At 42.6% G+C, this 19,670-nt stretch overlaps 2 protein-coding genes across 2 annotated transcripts in view; one reads left to right on the top strand and one right to left on the bottom strand.

Moving 5' to 3' along the window:
• The first annotated feature begins 955 nt into the window (after nucleotides 1–955).
• Nucleotides 956–13,565, top strand: PMPCB (peptidase, mitochondrial processing subunit beta). The gene is made up of 13 exons (XM_083701558.1): nucleotides 956–1,550; nucleotides 3,852–3,992; nucleotides 5,103–5,189; nucleotides 7,374–7,503; nucleotides 8,253–8,451; nucleotides 9,447–9,526; nucleotides 9,744–9,856; nucleotides 10,627–10,770; nucleotides 11,390–11,550; nucleotides 12,499–12,584; nucleotides 12,661–12,749; nucleotides 13,133–13,208; nucleotides 13,287–13,565. The coding sequence occupies exons 1-13, from the start codon at nucleotides 1,458–1,460 to the stop codon at nucleotides 13,349–13,351; spliced, it is 1,464 nt and encodes a 487-aa protein (XP_083557684.1). The 5' UTR covers nucleotides 956–1,457; the 3' UTR covers nucleotides 13,352–13,565.
• The window catches only part of DNAJC2 (DnaJ heat shock protein family (Hsp40) member C2), a 21,806-nt gene continuing 15,696 nt past the window's right edge, over nucleotides 13,561–19,670 (bottom strand). Inside the window, exons 10-17 of the mRNA XM_083701490.1 lie at nucleotides 19,451–19,600; nucleotides 18,568–18,656; nucleotides 18,413–18,482; nucleotides 17,332–17,516; nucleotides 16,561–16,661; nucleotides 15,886–15,993; nucleotides 15,316–15,470; nucleotides 13,561–13,692 (exon numbers count right to left, since the gene is read on the bottom strand). Of these exons, the coding sequence (XP_083557616.1) occupies nucleotides 13,618–13,692; nucleotides 15,316–15,470; nucleotides 15,886–15,993; nucleotides 16,561–16,661; nucleotides 17,332–17,516; nucleotides 18,413–18,482; nucleotides 18,568–18,656; nucleotides 19,451–19,600 (933 nt within the window). The 3' untranslated portion in view covers nucleotides 13,561–13,617. The remainder of the gene's footprint in view (nucleotides 13,693–15,315; nucleotides 15,471–15,885; nucleotides 15,994–16,560; nucleotides 16,662–17,331; nucleotides 17,517–18,412; nucleotides 18,483–18,567; nucleotides 18,657–19,450; nucleotides 19,601–19,670) is intronic.

Here is a 19,670-nt window from a genome sequence, read left to right as displayed (position 1 = left end):
AGGGGAGGCTCATCAAATTTTCAGATTACACCAGACTGGGAGGGGTAGCTAATATTGCAGAAGACAGAATCAGAATTCAAAATGATCTTAACAGACTGGAGAACTGGGCCAAGCTAACAAAATGAATTTCAACAGGGACAAATGTAAGGTTCTGCACTTAGGCAGGAAGAACCAGATGCACAAATATAGAGTGGGGGAGGGGGCACATGGCTTACTAGCAGTACATGTGAAAAAGATCTAGGGCTCTTAGTGAACCACAAGCTTAACATGAGTCAATAGTGTGATGCAGCAGCAAAAAAAGCTAATGCTATTCTAGACTGCGTCAAGAGAAGTATAGTGTCCCAATCAAGGGAAGTAATAGTACCACTCTATTCTTCCTGGTGCTGGAGGAGACTCTTGAGAGTCCCATGGACTGCAAGAAGATCAAATCTATCCATTCTGAAGGAAATCAGCCCTGAGTGCTCACTGGAAGGACAGATCGTAAAGCTGAGGCTCCAATACTTTGGCCACCTCGTGAGAAGAGAAGACTCCCCGGAAAAGACCCTGATGTTGGGAAAGATGGAGGGCACAAGGAGAAGGGGACGACAGAGGACGAGATGGTTGGATAGTGTCTTCGAAGCTACAAACATGAGTCTGACCAAACTGCGGGAGGCAGTGGAAGTCAGAAGTGCCTGGTGTGCTCTGGTCCATGGGGTCACAAAGAGTCGGACACGACTAAACAACAAAACAACAACATTCTTCCTTAGTCAGACCCCACCTGGAATACTGTGTCTAATTTTGGGCAGCAGAATTTAAGGATATTGACAAGCTGGAACATGTACAGAGGAGGGCAACCAAGATGGTCTGGAAACCAAGCCTTATGAAGAACAGTTGAAGGAGCCGGGTACGTTTAGCCTGGAAAAGAGGAGATTGAGAGGAGATATGATAGCCACCTTCACATATCTCAAGAAATGTTCACATGGAATAGGGGCAAGTTTGTTTTCTCTTGAGGGTGGGAATGGAACCAATGGCTTCAAGTTACCAGAAAGGAGATTCTGACTAAATATCACGGAAAACTTTCTGACAATAAGAGCTGTTACACAGTGGACCGGTCCTCTTCCTTGGAGGTTTTTCAGCAGAGACTGGATTGATGCTTTATAGCTGGGATTCCTGCTTGGCAGGGGGTTGGGCTAGATGACCCTCGGGGGTACCTTCCAACTTTTAAGATTCTACGATCCTGCCTCGCCTCGCCTTGCCTCATGGGTGAGCCGGCCTGGTCGGCGGGGGAATATTTGACATCATTTTGAAAAATCAAGGAAAGGTGTTTGAAAGAGCGCGAAAGCGGAACGGAAGTACAGGGGGCGCTTCCGCTTCGGCGACATTTCCCCGTTGCGCATCTCCTCCGCGCTTCCTCCCCTCATGACTCTCTCTTCCGGAAATGCTCCCGGCTCCGCCGACCGCTCGGCCACGGCAGGAAAATGGCGGCGGCCGCGGGTCGGCTGGCTGGCGGGCGTCTCCTGTGGGCCTTCCCGGGCCTCCTCCTTCCGCGGAACTCAGCCTTAGGAAAACGGGTGAGTGACCGAAGCTCCGCCGGCCCACGGCTGCCGAGCCTTCGGGCCTCTGAGGCAGCTGCTGCCAGAACGAGAGGCGCTCTCGCCTGTCTGGTCGCCGCGCAAGGCATGCTGGGGCTCGTAGTTTTCTGGCGGCCTAGCCGCGCGTGGCTTCCCCCTGGTATTTGCTCCGCGCTGATGGAGTCGGTAGCGCGCCGCCTGATGGGAATTGTATTTTTCCCCCCAATAGACTTTTATTGAGATTTTAAAGGTTACAAAAAGAAAAAATAAGGAACATATTTAAACAGGAAAAGATACAGAGCAATACAAGAACAAAGGAAAAAAAGAAAGAAAAAAAGATGCAGATAATTAAAAAACAACAACAAATCAATCCTTTACATAACTTTCTTTCCTTTGCTTATTTCCTTGACCTCCTCACACCTCCCTTTTTTGTATTCTAATTCAATTAGATATTTCAGCAAATCCTTTCCATCTTTATTTCTATCCAAATGATTTATCTTAATATACTATGATTTTACGTTCTGTTCTTTCACCAATTAACAATCCATTTTTACTTAATCCTTTATATCATTTCTGCTAAAACCACATTACTTCATTCCAACATCCTTCTAACATTCCTTAATTTTACAATGTTTCTGTAAATAAACTTTAAATTTCTTCCAATCTTCTTCCACCAACTCTTCTCCTTGGTCTCGGATTCTGCCAGTCATTTCTGCCAGTTCCATATAGTCCATATTGCCTGATGGGAATTGTAGTCCGTGCTGTTGATTTAAGTTTTGCTGGGGGCACTGGGATGTCGCCTGGTACCTCTTAACTCTTCACAAGGTGTTGTGAGCAGGGCTGCCCTGAGCAAGGACAAAATTTGGCTCCCCCCCCTATTTATTATTTTTCACAATTATTCCTTTTGGTGCAGTGACTTTTTAATGTATCTGCTCTGTATGTACTCCTACAAATATAGGTGGTGGTTGTTGTTTTGCCCTGTGCTGGGGAACAGCCCACGCCCTGTTGTGAGGAGGGATGCTCCCCACCCTATGAATGGCTACTGACCCTCATCCAGCTCCTAGTTCTTTCTGCGTTGTCAGTGTCCAGCCGTGATGGTCAGGAGGTAGCTTGGTCAAGAGGGCAGTCGTCGTTCTTCACCTTTTCCAACGTGAATGCTTTACCGTATTTTTTGCCCTATAGGACGCACCTTTTCCCCTCCCAAAATGAAGGGGAAATGTGTGTGCGTCCTATGGGGCGAATGCAGGCTTTCGCTGAAGCCTGGAGAGCGAGAGGGGTCGGTGTGCACCGACCCCTCTCGCTCTCCAGGCTTCGCGGACCTCTCCGCAAGCAGAGGGAGTGCTCCCGCTGCTTGCGGAGAGTCGCCTGCATGCAGAAGCCTGCGCGTGCTGAGCTCAGCGCGTCCAGGCTTCGCGGACTTCTCCGCAAGCAGCGGGAGCCAGCGCTGGGCTCCCACGGCTTGCAGAGAGCTGCCTGTTTGGGGGCTGGGGTCGGGGGAAGCTCGGGCCTCCCCCGCCCCCGCCCCGCGCCTGGGGAAAAAATAATTTCCCCCCCTTTATTTCCCCCCAAAAAAACTAGCTGCGCCTTATGGGACGGTGCGTCCTATAGGGTGAAAAATACGGTATTTAAAGGGTAATTATGGGGAAAGGAGCTAGGTCTTCCTGTCAAGTGTGGCTTTCGTGTCAAAGCCTAGTTTCAGTATCAGAATGTGCCCCCAAACACACCAAAGCAATAGTGAATATTGTATCTTACAACACATTACTCTCATCACTCAGTAACCATATGTCCTTCAGTTGTGACGGATAGTAAAAAGGGGGGTTCACACGAATCCTCTCATGCGTTAAATTTTAAGGACGTGGGCCGGCTCTTTATTCTACTGATGTTCCATCTGGCTGTGCTTCCAGCAACTGTGAGAAGGGGCCATATGTAGCCACATGCATAGAGCTATTTCATGTGAGGGCTCTGAATTATCCCTTGCACAGAGAAGCTCTGGTAATAGGGGGCAAGCAGAAAAGCCAACCCACACAATCTGGTGGCTCCCTTTTGCATTATTTTAACATTTGAGAGGGTTATCTCAACAACCCTAAAGTGAGGGCTCCACATAGGTTTGCTTCCCAGTATCTTTCTCTGTAGATAGAAAATACTGAACAAAGTTTTGGGACCATTTATTGTCTTAAACTCTGATAGAACAGTAACTGGAACTCTGTTTGCTCTCACATAATTTTATAAACATGCTTTACTTCCTTGTAAGTGAAGATAAGGATTTGTCTCATACTCCTCACTGGCCACTTTTTCCAATAGTCTGTACATCTTGGGAGAAGCAGATTCAGAGCTACCAAGGCAGTATCTCAAATTGTCCTAAATGTTCCTGAGACGAAGGTATCTTCTCTAGATAACGGCTTGAGGGTAGCGTCTGAAGATTCTGGGATTTCAACATGCACAGTAAGTAACAGTTGTGAGTGAAATACTCCCCTGGCCTTCTGAATCTTTGCCTTTTCAAATATTGGTAAGTTGGTTTTGGAAATAACAATAATAGCATCCTTACTGAAGCAAAATTGAAATGCTAAGGCTTCCTAGTAAATATTTATGATGCTGCATTAAGGGTACGCTTTACTTATGCAGGAGATTTTAATGTAAACTTTCCTGGCTTGTAGAATTGTTGTTTATATTAAGGCCTAATTGCTTTGATCGCTTCATCAGCAGGGAAACTGTTCTCATGGGAAATAGCAGCCGTTGTCACCGGTACTATTCTGGTATTCTGATACTGGAAATTGATCCAAGATACCAAAGTGGATCAGTGGGGTGGATCCACTATGCACCAGCAATATGATAATACATTGATAATTATCAGGTGGTGATTTTGTGGTTCAAAGTGGTTGCAGTGGGAGCATTCCTGAGTCCGGGTTGCCTTTGCATTATCCTAATGCAGCCTTAATTGCTAAATTCAATGCCTCTTCCACACACCAGAGGCGCAACGTGTGTTGCTGGTGCCTGGGGCAGGGCAAGTGTTCCTCCCGGCTGGTGGACTGGGCAGCTGGTGTGGATGTGTGCACCAGGGGAGTGGGGGCTTCCTTGGGCACTTTCCTGTCTTCCTCTTCCTCCCTCCTTGGATGGTGGTGGTGGCAGTGCTGCCCCTCCCCTCCATCCCTCTCAGCCACTGACTGGCACCCAGACTGGGAGACCTTGGGGCTGCCCTCATGTGCCCCGCAGTTGCCTGCTGGCCATGTTCCCCCCGCCACTGGTGAGGCCAGTGCCAGGAGTGCCGAGTGGAGGTGCTGTTGCAGCAACCTTGGCTCAGACTCTTCTGCAGCCGCCTCCTCCCCCTCTGTGGGAGCAGACTGTTCCTCCCTGGCCTGGGGCTCGGCCACCGCCCCCTTCAGCGCCCACTGCTTTCTGTGCCCTCTGCCTTCATGCTCGCCACCATGCAGTCTGGGCAGGCTCTCGCCTCTTGACCAGCCCCTTTGAGAGATATGAGCACTCTGCCTCCACAGCATATTGAATCTCAGTCTGTGTTTTATTGGTTGGTAAGACTAATGATTTGTTTTGAATGAGGTGGGACTTTGGATTGACGCTGGAAGCAGATACGAAAATGAGAAAAACAATGGAACAGCTCACTTCCTGGAGCATATGGCTTTCAAGGCAAGTTCTCAAAGTAACTTTCCCATGCTGTTTTTTTCCAATTAAATATTAACTCATGTTCATCTTTAATTCAGTAGTAGACCTTATGTCTAGCTTCAGATTGGAAAACTAGAAAGCAGTGTCAAAGCACGTAAGCAATCTAGATCTTGTTCCGATAAAGGCAGCTGTGGTGAAATAACCTTGGCCCAAGTATTTAATGCTCAATGGTTTTGAAAGTAGCCACCAAGGTTAAAGGACGGGCAGTTACTTTACAGCTTGTCAGCGAGATGAAGCTGATGACATTCTTTTATTGCTCCTCCGAAGGATCTATCCCATTTGTATTGTATGTTGTGGCCTGTGAAATTTGCTGACTGTGCAACCATCATAATCTCTAGGAAGACCTTGCTCCTTGCATTACAGGGTGCTGCATCATGTGTGGCGGTTGCTCCATTCTGGTGAGGTATGCAACTTCATCATGACACCAGTGGCGTAGCGTGGGGGGTGCAGGGGGGGCCGGCCGCACCGGGCGCAACATCTGGGGGTTAGGGTTAGGGGGCGCAAATCCATGGGTTAGGGGGCGCAAATCCACGGGTTAGGGGGCACAAATTACTTGCCTTGCCCCGGGTGCTGACAACCCACGCTACGCCACTGCATTACACACCATAAGTGCAGAAATCTTTTAAGAGCATGTGACGCAGTGGTCCCACATAACAGTTGCGGCAAAAGCATGGAGATCTATCTGCATTAAGGGGGCATGCTGGGTTGTGCCAGGAGATTGGGCAGTCTGTACACTGAAAGCTTGCCTGCAAATCATACAAGACAACCATACAAGACTTCAGATCATACGTATTTTGTTTTATTCAAGAACTATTTTTGTTTGCTCCATCTAGAGGTTGTAAAACTCAAAGGTGGTTGAGTATATTTCTGGTCATCTTTGTTGTTTGGGGAGTGAGCCATACAAACTGGTTTATTTTAATCAAATAAGAGCTTATGGACCAGATTGAGACAATTTTTTTTAATCTTTCTTAAGAAAACAGGGCTTTTAAAAATATTGAGAGTGATAGGTCAAGTAGTACAGGAATTAGTTTTGATACATTATATCTTAAATATTGGATGACGTCTGAGATTCCAGCAACATAACAGAAGTGTAGCCTTGCAATTTTTTATCCACTTACCTGAAAGTAAGTCTCGTTGAACTTGGTGGGACTAACTTCTGAGTAAACAAATAAAAGATTGTGTTGTGTGTTACGTTATGATAGACCCTGCGGATATACATTTTTGTTCATTTAGACCTGGGGGACTGTACCTACCTATTTTAGATGCAGATAATCATTTTGTCCTCAAATTTGTTAGCTAACTTCTATACCTGCTCTGTAGGTTTAGCCTGCTCTGTATATTATGCACAAGGCAGGTAATGCATTGTTTAGAATTATGAAACCTATAATAGTAAGTAAAGTAACCTGGGCCCCACCCAACAAAGGCTAGTTGAAATCACATCACATACAGTTTCCAATTAAAAAAAAACAACTAAGGCTTTGGTATCTCGGGGAAGGGGTCTCCATAAACCATTCAGGGACTTACCAGAAAAATGACCTTTGAGTCCTTTTCCTTAGGGGACTTTGGCTCCATGATGTCATGAAAAACCACACAGTAACCAGGACCCAAGCAACTAGAGTTTCTGCTTAATAATATTGGGCGCACATATATGTGTCTGTTCTCGGCATGTGCTGGGACCGTGTGTCAGGTGACTGCAGTATTTTTCCTGATGTCTAAAACCATTCTTTGATCAAATTCAACTCATAGGCTTCCTCAACCGTGGCCCTCCAGATGTTTTGGGACTACAACTCCCATCATCCCTGACCACTGGTCCTGCTGGCTAGGGATCATGGGAGTTGTAGACCAAAAACATCTGGAGGGCCAAGGCTGAGGAAGCCTGTCATAGACCACACACTATGTGAGGCAGGTGCCTTAAATACTTGCCCTAGTTATTATTGACAAACTGGAAATAGATAATCCAGTAGACATCCATGACAAACTTGCTAGACCAGATCAATTTGGGGTCCCTGGTGTAGGAAAACTACATTGTTTATTTCTGATAAAGAAATACAGCACGTCATTTCACAATTATCTCCTCCTTTTTCACCAAGGTACTCTTACTGTTTTATTTCTTATCTATAGCTTGAATAATATCTATCTAAATTGCAGGGGACAAAAAAAAGGTCCCAGTTGGATCTGGAATTGGAGATTGAAAACATGGGAGCTCACCTTAATGCTTATACATCAAGAGAACAAACTGTATATTATGCAAAGGCTTTCTCAAAAGACCTGCCAAGAGGTAATTGTGAGTTTGGGAATTTAGATTTTATCTCCTAAGGAACTGATCTTGAAAGTAGATTAACTGGCTGTTCAACATCGGCAAAAACACCAAAGTGGGGACCCCTGTGTGCTGGGCTTGATTTATTTATGCCTTTCTGTGTCATACTTTGTATACTATTTTTAAAATTGAGGCCTGACTGTAATAATTAATTTGGAAGTAGTCTTGATTTTTTTGGAAATAAGTCTTGATTTCTGTGGGTCTTCCTCCCAAATAAGAGTGCGCAAGAGTTGAACCTTGAAAGTATACTTAATGACCATGTTTGCACATCACGGTTAGGTATAAACCATGGCTTACTGTGCATGACTGATTTGTGTGACTTCGCTTCTCCCTGCTAGTGCGTGGAAGAAAGAAACCACAATTGGTAATCTAGGAACAAACTTTTGCTTATCATTGTTTTTGTATAGAGTGAAACAAACTATGATCCCTGCTGAGATAGCCAAGGATTGTGGTTAGTTTCCTCCCAACACCAAAGGGATGAGCAACTTGGGTGTGATTCACATATGCAGAGTAAGCTATGGTTTATCGTGTACCATATTTGGCTCCAAATCTGGATCCTATGACAAGGATAAATTTTTAACTAAATTGAAATCCAGAGCACAAAGCTATGCATCCCCCCCTCTCATTTCCTGGCTGTTTCTACATATAAAATTGTCATTTCCCTAATTTATTTCTAAAAAGATGTATTTCTTTCTTATTTTTACTTCCAGCTGTGGAGATTCTTGCTGATATCATACAGAACAGCACACTTGGGGAGGCAGAGATTGAACGGGAGCGAGGAGTGATCCTTCGAGAAATGCAGGAAGTTGAGACTAATTTACAGGAAGTTGTCTTTGACTATCTTCATGCCACGGCTTATCAAAATACAGCACTGGGACGCACCATATTAGGACCCACAGAAAACATAAAGTATGCCTCCCTTTCGTTGCTCCAATTCTTAAATGATATTTTATAGTCTAGTCGTTTTATTATGTGAGGGCAATCTGGCTGCGACATCTGTCATTCCATTAGTCGCCAGGGTTGATTCAACTTATCTGGTGCCCCCTTCCTCCCTCACGGCTCCACAATGCATCCCTCCCTCCCTCCCTCCCTCCCAAAGCTATGCACTCAGTGGAAGAGGATGACCATCCCAGATAGGAGTGTACCATTCTTTGGTCAAGGGTATACAATAGCTGTGCTCCCTTCTAAAACCTTAAATGATACTACAGTTTTCAAAGCAAAGATTACTATTTTGGGGGGGCGGGGAATCGAGCTCTCAGTGAGCCAAAGAATACAATGTTCCATCCTTTCTGCACAGTTCATTATTCTTAATTGAAAGTTAATTGAAATTGTTGTGCATAGTGCATCTCATTCTTGAAATTACAGGGTGGGTTTTTTTTTCTGGCAGACCTATTGCATTTTTTTTTTGCCAAGTATACTATGTGTTGCACTTTGTACCTGGAGAAAAATGCAGTATTTCCAGGTAACAATTTTTATTTCCACTCTTAATTGGATATTGTAACATGATTAGTGGAAGGTGACACAAATCCTTGTAATTCTTCTCCATAGCAATCAACTAGTTGGTTCTAAGTTTGTTTAAATGTTTCAGAGTTGGAATGCTCTGCTCTTCTGCAATCTGCTCTTAGTGTACAGGAGCTTGTTAGTCTTTCACTTCTCTCCTGAGAGCTCCTGGCCATAAAAACCATGTATGGGGACTCTGCCCTGGTGGACTCTTCTTGAAAAGTAGCATGGCAAACAGCAGCAAGGCCCTTCCCTCCTCCCAAATTATACATATTGAACATCAGAAGCAATTTTGCTTCATACGGTGGCATGCTGCTTTCAACTGTAGACAAGTTATTTTGTTCTGTTGCCCTTCTATGCATCATAGTTTTTTCTTTCTCGCTGTTTTGCTGATCTGCTTGTAGGTCCATTAACCGTAATGACTTGGTGGAGTATATTACAACACATTATAAAGGACCCAGAATGGTACTTGCTGCTGCGGGAGGTATGATGCTGCTGTTGTACAATCTATAGAGTGTTTGTGGTATTTGTGACATTTACACAACTAAGAAGTACATCTTGCCACTGTTCAGAATCAGAAAGGATAAAATAGTCAATGTTTAGCCAAGTATTACTTTGGATTCTAAAATGAAGCATTTAATTGCTTTTTTGTCTGATTCATTTACATATATCACCCCTAAACTGACATGCTTCTCATTTAGGAGTCGCTCATGACGAATTGCTTGAACTAGCCAAGTACCATTTTGGTAACTTGCCGTCTGTAGCAAAAGGAGGAGCACCACCTTTGCCCCCTTGCCGGTTCACGGGCAGTGAAGTAAGTTAAGGCCTTTCCCTCCCACCCAGACAGCTGCAGCGTGAAAAATCACTGATAATGCAATAGTTATTGAAGGTATCGGGTTAGCTGAGATTCTGGTTTGGCTGCAAAAGCTGCTGAGAAACCTGATAAAGGAGCAGAGGAGGTCAGCATCTTTTGAAGCACAATTAGTGCTGCATTACAGCACTCATGGGATTTCTGGCCTGTTTCTTTTGCCGCTTTGACTTTCCATCCATTTCTCATTTAACCTCTGCTAAGTTGCTGTGTTGTCTTGTTTAGACATTATTACAGAGCCATTATAGTGGAAATAAAAGCTGTACAATTGATTTAGTTTATTAGGCAAATTTGGCTGTGTGTCTTTTTAGCTTCCATCCATTTTGGCCTTTACATTAAAGCAGGGAAGGGGCTGCCTTTTTCAGACAGAGGTCCACATCCCCTCCTGGGCAGACTTCCAAAGGCCACATGTCAGTGGTAGGTGAAGCTAGAGGCAGAGGTGAAGGACCTTTATTACAATTGGCTAGTTTCTAACTAGACTGTTCACCCTCCTCTTTGTCCTCCATCCATCTGGGCAAAGTTCATGGGCTCATTCCAGCCGGGCAAAAACTTTGCACTCAAGGAGGGTGCAAAGTTGTGTTGGAGAGGGGTACAGCCTGGAGAAAGAGGTGTGTGGGCGAGATAGTTGAGGTTGTGGCATTTCGCCCCAGGGCCTGAGGTTCTTCACGGCCTGTTTGAAAGGTATCTGAAACCTTTTGTTTGTGGTGCTTTATCAGATTCGTGTTCGAGATGATAAGATGCCTCTGGCCCACATTGCGATAGCTGTTGAAGCAGCCGGCTGGTGTCACCCGGACACCATTCCTCTTATGGTGGCAAATACTCTGATAGGCAACTGGGATCGTTCCTTCGGAGGTGGCGTGGTGAGTTAGCCTCAACATTACTAACCAGTTTCAAGTAAAGGATTGTTGCAGTGTTGGTTGTGTCTATACAGTCTCCTTGCGAAAGATGAGCCCAGTTCAAGCAGCATCTTTTTTTTTTGTAAACGGAGACAAGTCTTGAAAATAGCTATTTGAAAATAAGTCAGTCCTTGAGTCCTGTAGATCCATTTTCCTGCCACTTAAGAGCAAAAGCTGATGTGATATGGAGATATTATTAGGTTAAAAGCTGTGTGGTCAGCAAAAGGATTGAATTATTCTCACCTGTGCTTTTGCTTGGCAAATTCTGTCCCCTCCCCCAGTTGCTGTTAGTCCTGCAACAGTTACCTGAAAGCGACATGTTAACATTGTCCTTGGCAGAAATCAAGCCCCTTCTGAACCGAGTTTCCTTTCAATTCCAACAGCCATTATTTTAGCTTAGATTTGCCTGTCTCTAAACTTGTTCTGATTAGTACTTTGCACTTAGAAGCTGGTAGATGGAAGAGTGGGGTAAAAAAATATCTGCATTTAAGAAGTGCCTAGAATGAAGACATTTGTGTCTAAGCTTCATGATACTGAAGTGACCTATTCTACCCCAAATATATTCCTTTTTTTATTTCAACAGAATCTGTCTAGTAAGCTTGCTCAAGTTGCATGCCATGGCAACGTTTGTCATAGCTTCCAGTCCTTCAACACCTGCTACACAGATACTGGACTGTGGGGTGTCTATATGGTTTGTGAGGGATCAACCATAGAGGACATGATGCACTTTGTTCAGAGAGAATGGTAAGGAAGTGACTGTATCTGAAAGGAGCTGAGATGGAATGAAAGCAACAAACGCCCTGAAGTGGAATGTTTTATGCATACATGAGAGCAGTAGCTTACGTCAAGTTGGTGCAGGATTTCACCTAGAGTGGGCATAGGCAAACTCGGCCCTCCAGATGTTTTGGGACTACAATTCCTGTCATCCATGACCACTGGTCCTGTTAGCTAGGGGTCATGGGAGTTGTAGTCCCAAAACATCTGGAGGGCCGAGGTTGCCTATGCCTGACCTAGAGCAGTGTTTCCCAACTTTGTGCCTCCAGCTGTTTTTGAACTACAACTCCCATCATACCTGACTAGCAAGACTAGTGGCAAGGGATGATGGGAATTGTAGTCCAAAAACAGCTGGAGGCACAAGGTTGGGAAACACTGACCTAGAGGATACCATGCAATTACTCTTGTGCCTTGTTTTTTTTTTACAAAGCATAGGAGAATATGCATGCACTGGCATATTTGGTGCTGGGTTTGAAACCTAACAGGTCAATGGGTCAGTGCATCTGGCTGTTAACCAGGTGGTTGGTGGTTTGAGCCCAACAAGGGACAGCTGCGGGCAGAATTCCTGCATTGTAGGGGGTTCGACTTGATGACTCTCAGGGTCCCTTCCAACTCTACCATTATTAGCCATCCAGAGGGCAACCCAGTCAGATAGGCGGGGTATAAGAAATAAATTACTTTTATTACATTATGATTCTACAATTCTTGTGGCCTTGACCCGTCTTATTTCACTGGGATGTTAGCTACAGGAACAGGTTACTAGAGCTGTGATTGTTCTATGTGCTATTCATAAAGGCCTGTTTTCTAATTTATCTAGATTGTGCATTTGCTTGTTCTTAGTGAGCCCAGTGAAGTATATCATGAAGAACACTGGCAGCCAAATTATTAAAACACATTTCTGTTTTTCATTGTCTTTAGGATACGACTGTGTACTAGTGTTACTGAAAGTGAGGTTGCACGTGCGAAGAATCTTTTGAAAACCAACATGCTGTTACAACTGGATGGTATGATCTGATTGTTTTCTTTTTTAAAAGTCTGGTCTAATTAATTTGCACACATGCTAACAATGTCTAATTTTAGGTTCCACTCCCATTTGTGAAGACATTGGAAGACAAATGTTGTGTTACAATCGTCGAATCCCAATTCCTGAACTGGAAGCAAGAATTGAAGTAAGGAGCAGAATGGTTTGGTGCTTTTCTTAGCCATCTTAACATAATAGCTCAGAGTTATGGCTTTGTTTACTGCACTAGTGTGGGTGCAGAGTGTTTGAAGATTATGCTGAAATCTCAGCTACAAGAGAGTTGGCCAAAAGTAGGGTTCCAGCAGTTGAGAGCTGTGTTTTCAGTGCTCCTAACTGGTCTCAGGAAAACTTGGATGTTTGTCAAAATTCTTACATAATTCATGGGCTGTAGCTCTTCTTGGTGTAATGTTTGATATAGCATATAGACACCCTCAGCTATGCTGATGGATACCTGTTTTTAGGTTTCAGCTATTTGCACTGTCACATAAAATGGTCACAAATTAAAGGCTTACTGTGTTCTTTGTATTTCAGGCAATTGATGCTCAAACAATCAAAGAAGTCTGCACAAAGTATATTTATGATAAGTGCCCTGCAATTGCTGCTGTCGGTAAGGATTTCAGTACTAGCTGCCATTTGTTTAAAAAGTTGTCTGCTCTTTGTAATTATCTCTGTTTTAAAATTTCAGGGCCACTTGAGCAACTCCCTGGTTACAACAGACTCCGTAGTGGAATGTACTGGCTTCGTGCTTGACATAAGGGATGATTTGTAGAGATTTGTGATGATGGCTTTGAACTTTCAAAACTGGCAAATTGATTCCTCCCCCAACTAAAACTTTGCTTTGATGCTCAACAACAAACCCAAGCATGCTGCCTGAGTGGAACAAAGTTCACTACGTGACATTTTGTCTTCTGTTTCCACAAAGAAGTGTACACTTATCTATTTAAATAATAAAAGCCGTATTATACATTTGTACTTTTATTACAAAACAGAACACACTAAGATTGTCATTGAGAATCTCATTTCTTAGTCTTAGCAGCATTCACTACTTGCTCTTGGGCAGCTTTCTTCGCTTTAACCATTTCAACAAGTTCCTAGAATGAGAGAGAGAGAGAAAACCTTGTTCATAGTGTTTTTTATCTAGTAGAATTTGCTAAGCAAGTTCTATTTATTTCAAGTATTGAGAAACTAGAAAGAATACTCAAGTCTTGGCACAGTAAGACAAAGTTTCAAACAATCAGTAACTTTAAACACTTGCCATTAGTAGGCTGCCACCAGCTAGCCTTCCTGTGAATAACACTCACTCCCACCACCCGATTTAACTGCTCAACAACTTTTGTATTGACTTTATAATAGATCAGACTTCCAAAATTAGATATTACTATTCCAAAAGCTATTCAGTTTCAAGTTATAGGGTGATTTCTATACAGTGGTACCTCGGGTTACATATGCTTCAGGTTACAGACTCCGCTAACCCAGAAATATTGCCTTGGGTTAAGAACTTTGCTTCAGGATGAGAACAGAAATCATGCTCCGGCGGCACAGCGGCAGCAGGAGGCCCCATTAGCTAAAGTGGTGCTTCAGGTTAAGAACAGTTTCAGGTTAAGAACGGACCTCCGGAACGAATTAAGTACTTAACCCGAGGTACCACTGTAATCCTGTACAAGCACACCAGTGCTGCAGTTTGACTTTCAACATAAGCTTGATGCACGTATAGTGTGGATTTTAGCTGTGCCACCATGAATTGGCACTTCCTGTAAGACTAAGCACATAAAACAGGGACAAGGAACCTTTCCCCCTCTGAGGTCTGTGCTCTTTCACACACAAACTTGGTGAATTGCCCATGGAGGGAGATAATTCTTCATGGTAGCTGCAAGAGGACTCCGCTGTGTCCCCATTTCCCACTGACTGAGCAGTGAAGTTTGGGGACTCCTAATTCTGAAATCCACTACGTAGTTCACTAATGTTTCGATTCAATAAAGAACACCACAAATAATCCTAAATGAATGGCACTGAACTAAAAGGCAAGAACTCTGAATTTAGTTAACACTGAAGGAAAATTCTAGTGTGTTCCCTGCTCTCTTCTATTTCTTCATTTGATACAATTCTACATTTGCAAGTGGTCATGGTATATGTCTTCGATTCAAATGGTATAATGCAATCCTAAAAGTCTTTTTTGGCCAGCCTGTTTTAATTAAAGAGGTATGTGCAGTGAATGTGTGCTCTGTATGTATGTAGCATCACATTCAATCCCTGGCGCCTATTTAAAGGTTTTTACGGCTCTTAACATTTTTATCTGCCAAGACAGGGTCTGTAGCTTCCTCTGCCTCCCGATTAGTTTTGGAAGCAGAGTTTGCCTGTTATGTGGGGACCCATAGTGTGTGATTTGCTTTGCCTGGGACAGCCTTGCCTGCAGGAAAAGTTGCTAAGCCAGGGTTTCCCCTCCCTGGCACAAATGGCAAATTCTACATAAGGCAAGGCATCATTAATTTTGCCCTTACTATCTCAGGCAGTCATGAAAGCTGTTTTGCCAGTGACTATTATCAGCAAGCTACTCTTACCTTTGCTCATAATCTCTTTTCCAAGGAACAGGTAAGGTTCCTATGACACTTAAGAAATGAAAGAAGTGGAATGGAGAGAAGCAAATGTGATCTCTCTTAAGCTGGTAATACTCTGAAGTGCACTATGGAGTAAAAACAGAAGCAATATTTTCCTACCTTATATCGTTTCATGCAGTCTTTTTTAGATCGGCCTGGAACAGAAGCTGCTATTTTCTCCCACCTTTCGGGAGTATTCACTGGATATGTCTTGAGAGCTTGTTCTAAAAGTTTTTGCTCTTCTGTTGTCCATGGAGACAAATCTGTAAATGTGGCTGTTGAAAATAATACATGAGAAAAGTATGTGTTTTAATCAAGGAAGTCCTTAGTGAAAGCTATGCAGAACTCCCAGGCAATTTTCCAGCACTCTCCCTCTTCCCTGGATGCCTTTAGTTCAAGCATCGGGGCATTTTTGTTTTCCACCAATTGAACATTACATAACTTCACGCGAATTCTAACTATTCTGTTCACATCTGCAAACATTAGAACTTGCAAATGAAGAACTTTGTTCACTTGGTTGCGGCTCCTCACAGTAGAAGTGATAGACATCAAGCAGATAATGCCCCAAAGCATCCAGCGGCAGAACTGGAGGGATGGCTCTTAACCACATGAGATCTGGGCGTAAGAAGGCTGAATGGAATACTTGGGAGTAGGACGGTGGGGAGAGGTGCATCGTTCTTCCCCGCTTACCTTCAAAACGTTCTGACGGTGTAGCACTGTCTGCCTGTGGCACAACTCCATGTTCTTTTTTAAACTTATCAAAAGCTTTCTTATTTATGTCATCCTTCTGATGAGGGTCTAAGAAGAATAAGAAGTTGCTTTTAAGTAATCATGCCCCAAACGAATGTTTCACGGGAAATTGTTCTGCTTAAAAGTCAAGCATTAAAAGGCCAACTAAACAACTCAACCCATGTCATAAACGAAAGAAGTCTGAGAATTTTAAGTAAACTCAGTTTTCACCTGAAAGGCCAACAAGTTACATTATTTTAATAAGTCTCTTAGCAAGAGGGTGCGCATACAAAGTGGTTTGTAAGCAGCATCATTACTTATACAATGCTGAAATTTTGCATATACGTATAGCTCAAAATGACACTCCAGTTATTATAAGGACATCTCAACCCTTGGGATATGAAAGTCTTCATTACGCAAAACAGCCAGCACTCCAGGAGAAATCAAGCCAAGAAACCAATGAAACAGGTTGGAGGGCTATATTATTTCACCCTTCATATACTCTGCCTCAGAATTGGGAAAGATAGTGGAAATGGACAGGGATGGACAGGAATGTATTTAGGCTTACGGAATGTAAGCTGAATTTACTAGGAAGTAAATGGAAGCATGCAGACCATCTTACAAAGATAAAGATACCAAGTTTCTGGAGGCTCTTTGCTTTGTTGATAACATCTTTTGCTGTTCGCTTTATTCCCGTAGTAGAGTGCAAATTCATGTAATTGGCAATAACTTCCCACCTATTATCAGGCAAAAGAAAACAAAAATGCTCTAGAAACATCCTTTAAAAGTATGTTGATTCTAGCAGTTAAATGTCTGGCTAGTTGTTTTTTGTGTGTACTGTAATTAATATATCATTTGGTAAGATATACAGGGTGTGTCTTTTAAAAGAGGCCCCTTGGAACATGGGTACTCTGCATCCACAGGGTCTCTTTTGAAGGACTCACCCTGTATATTTTAAAATCAAATACTGAAATTATTTGTTGGATGCAGTTTTGAAATTATACATGCACATCTTCCTAAATAAGAGTTACATTATTCTCAGTTGTGCTTAATGCATATGCTTAACAATAGCCATAATGTGCAATAACCTTGTGTTTTAGAAAAACACAAATTGTTGAAGAAGAAAGGGTCTTCCCTGGAAAATGCACTGGCCTTCAGCTCATACCCCCAAACTGCAATCTAGCCAAAATCATGCAGTCAGAAATACAGAACAAATTCGGCAATCAACTTGCATGACTTTGCAAATATCCCTCAGCAGAAAGCTGTTTCTGCAGATCTGTGATACGTTGGGATAGTGTATATTCACAAATCAATTTAACATAAAAATCAACACCCTGACTTGCCTTCCTTTTATGCTTCAACACAAGACTACTGCCTATATACATACTGTTCAATAATTGTAGATACCTTGAGTTAGTCCCAGCAGGAAAGAGGTTTACTGCTTTAATTAGCAGCTGTAAGTCATCTTCCGACCAGTTTTTACTTCCGCCTACACCTCCGCTTGTGGGTTTTTCAGAACTCTTTGTCGCTTGCCGCATACGAGCCTCTGCTTCCTCCTTTTCTCTCCTTATCTGTTCATTTACTTCGTCTATCTATGGGAATACAAGAACACATGAGACTTTAGCACTGAATTGCTGCAAACACAAAAGCCTTCTCCCAAAACGTAGGCAATTGCCATAAGTTTCCTGGTCCACAACTGCCACTGTGGGAGAAGCTTTAGAAAAACACAGCAGAGAGCAAGTTAAAAGGAGGTAGCAGTGGCACAAGTTACAACACTGTGACCCCAGCATGTTTCACCATTTGTTTCTTGCAGAAGCAATTAAGAAAGTTTTCCCCAAGATCTGTGCAAATTAACTGCACTTAAATAGGTAGCTTTAGACTGATTTAAAACTCTGAGGAACACCCCCATCTAAAGGAGGAAATAATAATAATTGCATCGCGTGCATGTTACTGGTCTTAGACACGTTGTAACCACAATAAAGCAAGAGAATTGTCAGACCATTTAAGCTTAATTCACAATTCAGTTTAAATACTGTAACAGAACAAGCAGTGTCTCAGCCTTCTGTTGATTTTGGCACCATGTAAGTCCATATACTTTAACATGAAGTTCAAGCATTGAACTTCCTTATCCTTTAAAAAAAAAGAAGATCTATAATCCTCTTGCTACCCCTGAAGGGGGGGGGGACAAGGTAGTGTCCCATTTTTCTCGTTTTTATCTCTCAAGCTTGCATAAACGTGCAAAGATTCGTCTGCTAACCTCTAGATAGCATACTGCTCTTCTTTGTAGGCTCTGAGATTCTGCTGGACTTTAAAAATGCAATAAAGGAGGCATTATCAGTTGTGTGAGCAGGTGCAAAAATTCTCTTTAGAAATGCAATTCTGCTGGGCAATTTGCTTCCTATACAACACAGCATACATGTTCGACAGGATCACACCAATATTTTCACTATGTTGACACACTCTTACGTGACAAAAGATGAATAATTACCTGTTTTTCTACAGCAGCCTTTCCTTCTTCCCTTGTTGTGGATGTAAGTGCTTCATTCAAGCACTGCAGACTAAAAATAAATTATTGAGCGATATTTCAGATCTAGTAGAAAGCTGAAGGTCAAAAAACGTAACATGTAGGTCAGGAATGCATACCTTGCCAATTCCAGACGATCACACAGCTTTTCTACTTCTTCCATCATCTTAACACATTCTGCCTCACTGTCAGAAAAGTAATTCCAGTTCTGAAAGAAGAACACCATATGCTTTATCTTCAGATTACAGAAAAACAGCAGGCAGAGGTGACAAGCAATGTGTTTGGCTTGGGCATTTTCGCTGTAGTAATTCTTCATTTAAGCAAACAGCTTCCATGAACATTGTTATCAAAAGCGGAACTAGCTTTGCTTTTCAGAGCAGAAAGCACTGGAGAATTAGCTGATTTTTGACATTCAAATGCCTAGTATTTTAAGCTCTTGATTAATTAGTGCGAAATACCAGTGACACATATGTTGGCTAAAATTTATGCTTCTAAAATTGGATGTTTATATTTTGGAGAACTTCTTGCACCTCTTGTCATTTTGACTATCAGTACCACAGCATCACTTAAGGACATAAGTATTCCCCCCCCCCATAAAATACACATTTGTGTGTGCAAGTTCACCTAACATAATGCATTTTTGTACATTATTTTTGCTAATATGCACATTTTGTGTGCATGTTTCCCCAGTGCTCACTTTTTTATTTGGATAACTGCAACTGTTTATTTTTAGCATCCCTTCTGGAAAACTATATATAGTTACCGTAGCCTTCACATCACACCTCAGTTCACAAGGATATTTTGAATAACAACATCAAAAGTAAATGTGAGGCTTTATAAAACTTTAAAGAAAAACTCTTTTAAGATATCAAGGCCGCTTCTCCGAGAATTAGGACTAATGTAGAGTGCTGTTCAAACCCAATGTTCTGTGAGCTCGATGTAAGAATAAAAGAATAAAATAAAGAATAAAAGTTATATTTAACTATAGCAGTACACATATACCTTGCAGGTTGTTCGCAGTTTTTGCCTTTCCTTTTTAATTGCTTTTTTCTGAATATCCTTCTCTTTTTTCACTAGCAGCGCTTGTTGTCTAATTTCTTCCTCTTCTTTTTCCTTGGCTAATCGTGCTGCTTCTAATTCTGCTTGCCTTTGCTGAAACAGAAAAAAACTATGAATCAGTAAAGTCTGATACCATATCTATGCCAAGTTAAAAGCAGTTTGT

This window comes from Podarcis gaigeae, assembly GCF_964106915.1.
Source record: "Podarcis gaigeae genome assembly, chromosome: 10".
In the NCBI taxonomy this organism is placed as follows: domain Eukaryota; kingdom Metazoa; phylum Chordata; class Lepidosauria; order Squamata; family Lacertidae; genus Podarcis; species Podarcis gaigeae.
Note: the sequence above shows the minus strand (reverse complement) of the source record. Positions and strands in the feature narration are given on the sequence as shown.